This window comes from Anabrus simplex, chromosome 1, assembly GCF_040414725.1.
Source record: "Anabrus simplex isolate iqAnaSimp1 chromosome 1, ASM4041472v1, whole genome shotgun sequence".
NCBI classification, from domain to species: domain Eukaryota; kingdom Metazoa; phylum Arthropoda; class Insecta; order Orthoptera; family Tettigoniidae; genus Anabrus; species Anabrus simplex.
The window spans coordinates 1151534428-1151547610 of record NC_090265.1 but is presented as its reverse complement, the minus strand read 5'-3'; the positions used below and the strand labels follow the sequence as shown (position 1 = coordinate 1151547610).

Sequence of the window (13183 nt, the reverse complement as noted above, 5' to 3'; positions counted from 1 at the left end):
CCCTTTCCAGATCATAAAAAACTAAGTAAACGTGACGCTGTTGTTCCCTGCATTTTTCTTGGAGTTGCCTTGCACAGAAGATCACGTCAATAGTGCCTCTTGAGGCACAGAAACTACACTGAGACTTGGGGAGAATCTTTGTAGACTTCCGTAAACAGTTCAGACTTCCCAAAACATTAATCACTACCATGGTAATTAGTGCACTGAAATGTTCCAACTCCATTTTTAGGAACCATGCATACGGACCTTGAAAAATTCTTTCTTTGATTATTCGATTTCTAGGTTCATGCCTAATCAAAATTTGTATTCGTAAGATACTTTTATGTGTTTGTGGCAGCCTGCAGATGCTGTAGGAAAAATTTCAACTTTAATAATAATAATAATAATAATAATAATAATAATAATAATAATAATAATAATAATAATGGCGTATGGCCTCTGGAGAGGCCTGGTGCAGGGCTTTTTCTCATAGACAGCTTATTAGGTGACCAGCATGTCAGAGAAGATGAGGACCCTACCTAGGATGATTTCTAATGATGTATTCGCCACACACACCCAGCCCCTGAGCCATTGGAATTAACCAATTAAGGTTAAAATCCCTGACCCGGCTGGGAATCGAACCCGGGATCCTCTGAATTGAAGGCCAGTACACTAACCATTCAGCCGAGTCAGACAATAATAATAATGTTATTGGTTTTATGTCCAACTAACTACTTTTACAGTTTTTTCAGAGGTAAAAACTCATTTTTAGGTCCGTATTGAAATTTGTTATAAAATAATACAAATATTGATTTGCTTTCCACCTATTCAATACAATAAAAAGTAGCAGTTGTAGTGTTATGTCAAGGATAAAATCCTAACAATAAAAACTTTTTATTGTATTGAATAGGTGGAAAGCAAATCAATATTTGTATTATTTTTTCAGAGGTGCCGGAGTTTTGTTCCGCAGGAGTTCTTTTATGTGCCAGTAAATCTACCAACACAATGCTGACGTATATGAGCACCTCCAAATACCACTGGACTGAGCCAGGATCAAACCTGCCAAGTTGGAGTCAGAAGGCCAGCACCTCAACCGTCTGAGCCACTCAGCCCAGTGAATTTTTAAAAACAAAAACAATGTAGAACTTTTTATAATGACATCCAAGCTACCTGATAGACTGTGTAGTTATAAATGAATGTTGTGACCAAGATTTATGCTATCAGTCAAGTGGGGTAGAAAATGATACAGAATAAAACTTAATTAGGCTCTTTTTAGATTGTACATATTTACATTAAAGCTTGACAAAGAGCAGCAAAACTGAAACTTGTATAACACAAAATGCAGTGTTAAATTCCATAAAAGAGCTTTAGCTGGTACAGTACACCAGTGTAGTGATGGGATATTCGATTCATTTCACAGAATCGATTAATTTGAATCCGTTCACATTACTGAATCGATACAGTGAGCCGATTCACAGCTCATTAGAGTCATTGATCCTATTGTGTCTGTGTAGTGTGTTCTGATAAGACAGCAGCAACAATATTCAGTGCTTGCTGCTGCCATCTGGTCTTCATTCTATGAACTGCTTTCCTATGCACCATCTAGCTTTCACATTCTAGATCCTCCTGCAGCCACTTCTTCGCATCAAGTTTTAATGTTACAAAACCTTCCCCTGACAGTGACAACTCCATTAAATAACAATATAGAGTTAGATGGAAAATGTGTGTACAGTGATCTGCATTTAGAGCTGTCGCACAGGTGGGAGATTCCCTATAAATTGTCTGCCTAGTCTTTTCTTAAATGATTTCAAAGAGCTTGGAAATTTCATTATATTCTTGGTAAGTACATAATACAAAATAAATAAGTTAAAAATTGAAATACAGGAAAAAATAGGTACTTGTGCAATACTATACACGCTTATTACAACACAAAACTTGCGTAGTATTATTATTATTTATATAACCCAAATTGTATACACTACCTTATGGCTTTCCACAGTTCTCTGAAAGTCACAACTTTATTATATATACAGAATTAGATGTAACAGTAGCTGTGTCCACATATTAAATATAAATGTAATAAGTTGCTTTACTATGCACCGACACAGATAGGTCTTATGGCGATGATGAGACTAGCTCGGTCGTATTTGAAAATGTCTTTTTCTATCAGCAGAGAATTTTTTAAATCATCATATTCTGTATAGGCTACCCGAGATGTACAGTAGACCACTGGTTTTGTGAATAAACATACTTTTATTTAAGCTACTGAATCAGTCGGCTCACTTACTCACCGTCCATGTACACCAGTGATCTCGTGATTCAATTATTGAAGTATTGTGCAGTGATGCGACATGCGAACTGAGAGAATAAATGATACAATGATACAAAGACAGACTGTAAGCCTGAATTTTCATCAGTGATTTTGTCTTGTTTTTGAACTGTTTATCAAACTCAATTTTTAGACTAAGAGGTCCGCAACCTCACCATTAGCACTTATGTTTCGTTTCCGTCTGTATCACATATTTCATTTTCTTAGTTTTAGCACACTTTTGGATTCAATTATGTTTTATATTAACCTTTTCTCACCGAATTTGTCTCAATGAGTTATTTATTGCTCCATCTAGTGATGTAAATATTATATATTGTTAATTGTTTTTATTTCCATCATGTCTCTTTTTTTTCTTTTGTTCCTTCATTATACTTTTAGCACATTTTTAGCTTGTATTATGTAGATTACTTTAAGCCCCCCCCCCCTATTTCACTGAAGATGGCTCAAACGAGTCAAGACATGCTTGAATTTTATTGCTCCATCCAATGATGGAATTATGATTTCTATTGAATTAGGAGGATACATTTAATTTTTCCTCTGTAAAGTGAAAACCATCAATACGGAATGATTCTAATATCTTGTAATCAATCGAATTAAGACGAACACTATTACTAGTAATGAAGTTGCAAAAATTATATAAGATATCAAGGAACTGAGAGTAACGCAAAGTCATAATGAATAAAATCACGATGGCAGTGACCAAGACAAAATAGATATTCGAATTGTTAATATCAACACTGTTTAAAATTAAAAATGAAAGGCTAATTCAAGTGAGTGAACATGTTCCGATGAAGAAGCTGTAAAAATCGCATCAAATTATTAAGACGAGAGAATAAAATAAGAAAAGAAAGCTACTTATTATAGCATACAAATAAGCAGAAAGTAGAAGAAGATATAAAAGATTAATCAAATATGCGTGAAATAATAAAATACACAACTTATAAATTGATTCGCACCGCCATATGGAAAGTGCAACGACAAGACCATGACTACAAGAAAGAATATTCAATTATCGCAATATAAACAATTAACAACTAGTAAAGCCATTCTTCATGAGAATAAATTGAAATATTTGCAGACATATTGGAGATCTAATAAAGACATTGCTATTATACGAAGCAATACTAAGTGGAATCAAGTAGATAAATCACGTTAGAAGGCTTTGAAACTGTTGTTATGTCACATCTGATTTCATCATTGTATTCTCAAACGAGTTTTTGAAGGAAATCATGGCTTGCTAAGAAAACTGGTGTCGACTATCTGGATGATCAAAAATCAGATCAAAAATTAGATGTAGGGTTTTTCCAGCGTTTGCTCTATTAACCACCGTTTCGTCTTAGGTCTGACACTAGACTCGACAGAGTGGGATGTGTCAGACCCTACCCACTGACGCTGGGGTGTATGCAGGTGAACTTATCAGAAGCCTATTTAAGAGGCACAGTCTGATTACTGCATACGGGAGATAAGACTTCACTTTCTATCTGGATGATTCCGAGCTGGACCGACATGGCAGAGATGACTCCTGGTTTCCTATGACATAACGCTGACCGGCCAAGCCAAATGACTAGAATCCAGAGCTGTAGAGGATGACGAAATGATAGATATCATTCCGGAAAGCAATGGAAAAAGATAAGTTCTTCTAACAACATGTATATCGATAGGTAGTAACAAGGTTAGGATGGTAGATATGTGTTTAGAGTCTTCAGAATTATATTAGATTATATATATATTAGATTCTCGTGAGTGATTATTTATGCCAATGATATAAGGGAATAGGTAGTCTTCATCAAAAATAAGACAAACCCAAGTTAGGAAGTGAAATAAACTGTAATAATGTTCCAATGAAAGCAAAGAATCCCAATTAGCCATTTTATACTGTACCATATGTGAAATATTTATAAGAGGGATAATTTCAGGATCTTCGATACGCAATGCCAAATGATATTATGTTATGTAGAGGTTATATGTTACCGTAATAAATTAGGATATGCATTAAATAAGAATATAATGGCAGATTGAAGACATGTTAATGTTATTTCAGAAGATATTGATCCGATACTAAGTATATTTGGAAATAAGGTCATTTGAGCGTCAGATAAGATATATAGTTGAAATATAAGAAAGAATATGAAGTGATATAAGGTAAAATGAGTTATGATGAAGACATAACAATGTTATATGTTGAGAATGGAGAATGTATAGAAGAAATAAGTAATGCTTCGACGAAATGTAAGATATAAATGATTTATTTGAAGAGTAAGAAAAGGAATATTGATGCATAGTAGGATCATATATGTTTATTATGCAGTAACAGTGTAATGTTTGAGAATCCATATCCTATGTTAATGGTGACGTCGTTATACATACATGGAATGTTATTGTAGGTCAGGATCATCAAAAGGAATTCTTATAAGATTGATTGGTCATGCACTTGGATATTTTAACTTAATATTTCTATTTTGAAATCCAATTTTTCCCAAATAATGATGGTATAACAGAGACTGACATGGATAATTATTATCATATTGTGTGATGAATATAACAGAGTAGTTATTACATAGTGTCTTCAAAAATGATCTTCCCTAGGCAAGATACTTGAATAACTCGCACATTAGGTCATTTATTGATATATTTGGTCACATTTGAGAATCTTTACCTTGTTATACATAACCAATGTTGATTTACATTAAAATGAATTAATATAAAATATGATGATGGTTAAAAATAATAATAATAATAATAATAATAACTTGAATAGAAGCAGATTTGTGCTGTCGAGTGAGAAACTTATCTTTTCCAGAAGCTTATATTGAAATGCTACAAAACCAAAATAACAATCATGTATTAACAAAACTTGTCCTAAGCAAAGTTAATGAAAACTAATGTATAGAATGATCCTTCAGATCGATATAACCAAGAATTTCCCATGTCAAGATGCAATTTATTATTTTCTTTATGAATATTTCATTGAATATAATTAATAACCCATTTCAATTGTGATATATGAACCTAATAGCATGATTGATGCAGATAATATGAGCATAGATGATCATTACATATCAGAAGAATGAACATTAATTAAATTCTAAACTTATTCTCACATTTTACTTTTTGCATCTATGTAATTATTTTTTTTTTTAATAAATGACATTAATTAAGGTTAATATGATGTGTTATTGATGTTTTCCTTTGTAACAAAGGTCAACTTAGATTTAAGCTGTAGAAGTATCCATTTTCTTGCAATTTCATGATACACCAGATGGAGACATCCATCAATTCTGATTATAGATTGATCTATGTAGCATATCAGCGTTGTATGAATCCCACAATAGAAATATTTATGAAGATAGAAATATTGAACCCTGAGATCTATTGCAAGAAATCAGCTTCATTTCCCGTATCAAATCCTATTTACAAAGACTTAATAAAAAATCTTCCACCTTTTTGATACTTATATTTGTATTTAAGCAAATCAATATTAATCATACACAGTACATGTTTCGTTCCTTTTTAGAACATCTTCAGCTGTTTTACATTGCTTAGGTGAATTCACTAAGTATTTATCTTTTTAAGAACATCTTATACAGGTATCTTGTTTTTCTTAAATACTACGTAAATTTAAAATAAATTAAAAACAATATGGACGGTTGAATGGGGTAGTGAAATGAGAGGGAAATGGATCCACTTATAGTTAGCCTATTTTAAAAAACTATTTCTATTCATTTGAACAGACGTTGTAAAAAATGTTTCCAGCACTTTTATCGCTAAAATATTCCGCTTGTCTTCTAATAAAAAGTTTTTGAAAAAATAACTTTCCTTTGTCACTGTTCTGAATACTGCTAGGTATTCTCTTCATTTACTCCCTCCAAGGTGGCTGCTGTTTGTTTTAAATTTACAAAATGTCTCTTGAATTCGGCTAGTTCAGGAACCTTGAAGCTGATTGCCGTTTTGCTACTAATAAAAGAGCCTCCCCATAATAATCTTGTTGTTGTCAAAATCCACTCCTACTGTGTCTTTGGAGGAGCTACGGCTGAAGCAGCCTTCCGTTTTGTGTAGTACTACAGACAAAATAATTTGCCATCGCCTTCTGAAGACCCTTTTCGTCATGTACTATGGATCCATCTTCTCTCTTTAACACCTTGATTTTTCTTGATTTATTCTTCATTTTATTACTCTGTATAACAGTTTCTGATTTCCTCAACTATCTTGCTCAATTTTGTTGGTAAACTGTCCCCAACATTTCTCCTTTTCTTCCTGGATACTCCTCTTTACTTGTAGTTTCAATCTTTTGAATTCCACATGTAACCTTTCTATCTTATTTTCATCCCTCTGATAGGTTTTTTGCTTTTCCTTATCCATTTCCTTCTTCACTTTATTCCATTCTTTTATTTCTTTTTTATTTTGTCTGTTCACCACTGTATCTCCTTTCCCTTAACCTTTGCTTTTGTTTTCCCGCATGCCTCAGTTGCTGCTTCCACAAATGACTATCTTGAATTGTCCCACTCTTCTTCTCCACTTCGTATTACCGTGTTAGGCAACTTCCTTTTTATCCAGTCCCGGAATGTCGTTCTTTTATCCTCCTCTTCCAATTCCCAAATCCTGATCTTTAGTTTCTTCTTCAGTACAATTTTAGAGATTTTTACTTGTTTTAATTCCACAATTAATAATCTATGATCACCTTCCATACTTTTCACTGGGGATTATCTTCGTATTCATGACGTATCTTCCCCATTCTCGGTGTGTTGTAATAAAATCGATGAGTGTTCCATACTGTCCATCCCAACTATATCGGCTGATCTTATGGCTATTCTTCTTCATAAACCATGTGTTCTTTATTATCAGGTTATTTCTGATACAAAAGTCCAACAGTTTCTCTCCATCTTCATTTCTACCACCATACCCATGTGGGCCCAGAACATTCTCAGATCCCATTTTATCTGTTCCCACACGAGCATTCAGATCTCCCATTATCATGATCCCATCTCCAACAATATGCGTTTCCAGTTCATTGAGGAAATCATCTTTTTCTTCCATGCTACATCCTGTCCGTGGAGCGTACATCTATACTATCTTCTATAGTTCCTTGTTTACATGTATATACATTATTATAATTCTTTCATTTACATACTCAACTTCAGCTATTGGTTCAACATTCTGATTCACTATAAATCCCACTCCATTTCTTTTTTCTTTACTGTTACCCATCCAGTACAAGGTGTATCCCTTTCTTAATTTCTTCATTCCTTTCCGTTTCCATTTTACTTCACATAATCCCAGGATGTCGAGTTTCGTCTCTCCATTAGAACAATCAATTCATTTTCCTTCCCATTCATTGTTAAAATATTTATTGTTCCAAATTGGGTTTTGTTCTCTGATCTAACAGTTGCACGAACATCAGCATTACCATCATACTGTGCGAATGTAGTCAGAGACCTGTCAGTTCCGTTTATATTGTTAAACTTCCATCCGAGGCTTGTATAGTTGAAAGCAAGTACAAATTTACTCATCTGCTGACCTACTAAGTCTAATACATCTGAGGATTTTATTTCGAGGTTTATTGCCTTAGCCTTTGAAGATCCCTCTTCTCCACAAGGCAGTGGTTTTCTGCCACTACGTAACCATGGCCTTTCTAAAAATTCTAAGGGTCACATCCTTGCTATTCTGATGCAAATTACATTTCCTGTGCAGTTGGGCTCGGAAGTACATTATGATCAACTTTGCAACCAGCTCAAGAGAGTAATGTTTTGATGCCATTCTGAGGATTTGAGAAACATTTTTATAGAGGCTAGTAGAATGTCATTCACTCTTCACTATTTCCCAAGAACCAGTGACATTACACAAAAGCACTGTACAACCGGCTGCTGCGGCTAGTGATGTATAATAAAGACGTGGGAGGACGTTGTGTGCGCGCATGGGAGGTGAAGGGAAGAAACGGGTTTACTGTGGTAGCTGCCAGTGGCGTTCATTACTGTTGGGATGTGAATGCAAGACGACCCATGATTTATCACATGCAATTCTGAGAAAAGAAACGTCATCTTGGATTCGGAGAAATACGGTAATTTATCAAATGAAGCTCCTTACGACAGATGACATTTCTACACATTGTATAATTTAAATTTGTAGTAAAACCACCAGTATAATCAATCAGTTAATGTTACTCCATGTTGTCCAGTAGATCCTAAGTTTGATCCCTGGCTGTGCAAGACTAGTTCTGAGGATCTGGAATGCGGCCCACAGCCTTGTTTGGAAATTGAAGGATTGGCCATAGTCCAATAAACTGACAGTAAAGGGAATGGAAATGGTCTTGCTGACTGTAAGACATTACAGTTTGTCAATGAGCCATGTAATTTATTTTGCTTCATCGAGGTGGCTGTGTGCTTACAAGTTGTGTAACTATAAGCTTGCATTCTAGAGATGGTGGGTATGAACCCCACTGCTGGCCACCCTAAAGATGGCTTTCCACTATTTCCCGTTTTCACACCAGGCAAATGCTGGAGCTCTCTCAGCCACAACCATGGCCACTATCTCTCCTACACTATCATCATTGAAAACCTACAATATATGACATACTGTGACATGCAATAGAAAGAAAAATGTTTATAAATCTAATGCTGTGTCGCTAAACTTACCTTGAGAATTAGGCTTTTGTTTTGGTGGTGGGCCACAGCGGAAGCAGAGCCATGCCCCATTATTCTTAGACTTGTCGGGAACTCGAGGAGTGTGACATGATAGGTGGTAGTGTCCTCTGCAACCACTACATGTTGCTGAAGGTTCCTGGAATTTAAGATCAGAGACTGCTAGATACTTCTCATTAAATACAAATGTTAAATTGCAAAACATCGTTCCTTTTTAACTTTACAACAATATTTTAATTTAGTCTTAATGCTGGCCATATACACTTATGAGCAATTAAATTAGAGGGCAAGTGCATGTAGCACTTTCAACCAGATGATGGTGGTGATGAAGTTTGACATAGATTCCACAACACACAAAATTATTTGGGGAGATGTGCTGGTCTCTCTCATAATGCACGGAGATTGGTTGGAAGAAAGTCCAGGATTTACACATTCCTCTCAACAGCATCTCAGATGTGTTCAATAGGACTGAGGCTGACAAGCATCCTCCTGTCTGTAGAGTATTCATCAAACGAACTGGCCACAGTTTGGGAGCAATGGGACAATACATTGTCTTGCTGTAGGTACATGTCTTCTTCAGGGTACTGGAGGCAAATAAAGGAGGGACATAATCTGGCAGCAGGTTTCTGTATCATTCGCTGGTAAAGGATGTTGGCAGGTGCACCAGGGGCCACATTTTCATCCTATGTGATCAGTCCCTATATAAGAATACCACCACCACCAGCCTGAACTCTACCCTGTTGGCAAGAACGGTCCTTTGCCTCATGTGCTTGCTGACGCATTGGTATCCTGCCATATACGCTTACCAACTGGTACCTCGACATCTGTCCAGGTGACCTTTTACTGTGCTTCAAGTGTCTAATGGCACTCTTCCTTTGCCCATGTCGATGTTTGTGCCTTGTGACGTGCAGTGAGCAGATGTACACTACTGGGACGGCAGCTTCTGTACCCCATTGCGAGGAGATGGTTCTGGAAGGTATTGTTGCTGACACTTCATTGTTGTCCAGCATTAAATTTGCAAGTGATCTGATGCACCGTGACCATGTATCCGCTCTTCTATCTGAGGAGGATTGTTTCAAATCATATTAAGTGCACAGATCATAATTTTACAAATATGACATGTCAAAATTTTAAACAGCAACATCTAGGTATTGAGGTTACGTTCCAATGTATAAAAACATGCATTTATGCAATCTTTTCCATGTGAATAGCACATCTAATACACCAAAAATCACAAATTTCACTGATAATGATCCATTCGTAACATACATCAGGAGTGTTTACTCACCAAGCTTCCTGATCACATTGTCTTTTAGTTTTCGCAACTCCAATTCGTTTTCTACTTCCTTTCAAATGCTCTTCTACAGATAAGTAGACCTCCATGGTGATCAAAAGTGGACGGGCATGCAATTAACACCACATTGTAAACTATGACATAAAAATAGTGGGTACAGCCAACAAAAGAGTAGGATAAATGCAGACTGGAAAAATATTGTGAATAAAATACATTTTGAACTGTTCGCCATGATGCAGATAATACAATTTGATCCAAATCATGTTTTTCAGCACTAAATTCATATGGGAAAGAATATGAAATGACCTGATCTAACTTGACAGCGTTAAAGAGCATATCATAATTAGTGGGAAACCACATCAAAGCGTATTCTGGCCTTGAGTGCATTTAATACATTTTGAAACGATGCTGCTCATCTGAGCTAGCTAAGAGACCCCTGTCATCAACACATTGCACACCACGGCAGCTGACTCTGGTGGTGGTGCTTCTGTCTGAATCCACGTACTCAGAGTACACTTTAAAACATGTGTGATGTGGAAAGCCCTGTACCTACATGACTTTGGGGATCGAATGGCCCACATTATGGCACTGAAAATCTGGCTACAACAAAGTGCATAGAGATTGCATATCTTGCCCGCCCTGCGCTCAACTGTTACACTGCTTGTATGAGGCCTTACGACATCAGAGTCTGTTCGATGCCATACTATTAAATTCTCCAGGCAGACTGCAGCATATCTCTAATTCAATTGCTCATCAGTGTACAACACAGGCATTTTGAACAGGGAGGTTACAAATACCCTACCAGAACTTACTCATCAACCTGACAGTAAAATTTCAAAACAAACATCAATAGTCATTCTAGACTCTGGTTGCTGGATACTTACCTAAATTATAACATTAAAGTAGCATAATCATGGTGTTACATATGTAAGTCACAGTGGCCGGTCTTTACTGGTTTCCTTTCTTAAAAAATGAGTCCATAAATAGAAAACAGGATCGTATTGTCACAATACTATTCAACTGTTGAGTCACTTTTCCTCATCACAAATACCGGGTGAGTAGAATAAAACTGAACCGCTCCATCCTGTGCCCGGGATTTCCTGAGTGAGAGAGTTTGCCAGTGACGAAATATGTGCCGGTTGTACCGAAGGCCGCGCTACCATGCCAGGTTTCGTCTTTATTGAATGTTTGCAAATGTGGCACATCTTTCGTTGGTGACATTAGTACAGTGTGTGCATTAAGTGAAATGGCTCAGTTGGCTCATGTCCAGTATCAGTATTCGTTTCCGATTCATACGTCCGTACAGAAAGTGTGAGAGCCGTAAGGAGATTATTTCAAGAGAAGTTGCCTCATGTTCAAGTTCCAGGTCGAACTTTGATTCAAAGATAAATAAATTACGCAAGAAAGGAATAAACAACGTATAGTACTCGCATAAGAAACTGTAGGTAACATTGGTAACACTCTGGAAAGGTCTCCTACAAAATCACTTCGACGACTTGCTCAGGAAATGGAAATTTCCTACGGTTCTCTTCAAATGGGTACAAAGTTACTGAAGGATAATGAACAATTTCCTTAGCAGGTGCCACAAATGCTTGATCAACGGAGGGAGACAGTTTCAACATCTCCAGGCGTGATCTATGCGAGTACTTTTATTTTTTGTGTTGTTTGTTTGTTAGAAATAGCTTACGCAACGATGTATTTACTGCTGACTTCCCGTCACGCACGCACCTCCTGTGTGCAGGCTGCGCTGCCGGACTGGTTCCGCTTTATGTTGCTCACCCTGTGGCATGCGAAAAGAACCCAGTATAACTTGTCACTGTGCAGGAAGATTTTTCTTCCTATGGCCTTGTGTGGAGACAATGATCTAGATCAGTGGCCAGGTGTGAATATAATGTTGTAATTGTTGCACACACTTTGAAATATAAACAAGAAAACAGATAATTTTACTATCAATTACATTACAAATACTTCACTTCATGTGCATGCCTATATTGTATGGCTATTGTTTGACATTATATAAAGCTGTAAATAGAAGGTGCTAAGCTTGGTTGACCACCACCCTGCTAGTATAATGTGTGGATATATTAGTTATCAATACAAGGGCTTGTTGCACATTCACCTTCACTACTGCTATCTTTGGTTGGGCAGTAAGAACTGGAGTGAAGGGAATATCACATGTTTGGATCCCCAGTGTAAGCACAGCAACTAGTGATTGTGACAGATGAATGCTGAAGTGAAGTTTCTTTTGTAATGCTGTCTCTACTACAAGATTATTTTATTAAATGGCAAAAAATACACTTATATCGAGAAACAAACCCTAATTTAATTTTGCCAACAGCAAATATAAAAATATTCAAACTCTTTAGGCTTTATTATTCAATTGTGAAATTAGCAGCCTTTCACCCCAAGTGTGACACAGGGTTCATCAGTTGGATCTGTACACCTCTTCAAGATGTTGATGGCTAACGCACCATTGATACATCACAACAAAGCCTCCTTTTGAAGCACATGCAGTGACAGCACATTAGGGGAGATATATGTATAGTACGCAAACTTTTTCTTGAGCCCTGAACTCCATAGTGCTGAATGGGAACTAGGGCTCAAGAAAAAGTTTGCGTACTATAACTCTGCCTTTTTCATAAACAGTTAAAATGTGCTGTAGTCACCAGCATCTTGATGAGATGTGGCACTCCAATTGATGAGCCCAATGGCGCACTGGGGCAAAACGCTGGTAATTTCACGATTAAAGAAACGCTTGAATACTTAAACAATACACATTTAGTGCATATTTATGATGTGTGTTTAAATTGTGACTAATATTTAGGAATCTACATAATACAAAGTTAAAGCTGTATAACGAACAAGTTGCTGGACCAATATGGAGGATCAGCACGCTCTCGGACTGTAATCGTGTGCTGGAGAATTTGTGGGAACGACCTTTCTGAT

At 36.5% G+C, this 13183-nt stretch overlaps 1 protein-coding gene across 1 annotated transcript in view; it reads right to left on the bottom strand.

Moving 5' to 3' along the window:
• The window catches only part of Lint-O (L(3)mbt interactor in ovarian somatic cells), a 66006-nt gene that overhangs the window by 35221 nt on the left and 17602 nt on the right, over nucleotides 1-13183 (bottom strand). Inside the window, exon 4 of the mRNA XM_067150732.2 lies at nucleotides 8938-9082. Within this exon, the coding sequence (XP_067006833.2) occupies nucleotides 8938-9082 (145 nt within the window). The remainder of the gene's footprint in view (nucleotides 1-8937; nucleotides 9083-13183) is intronic.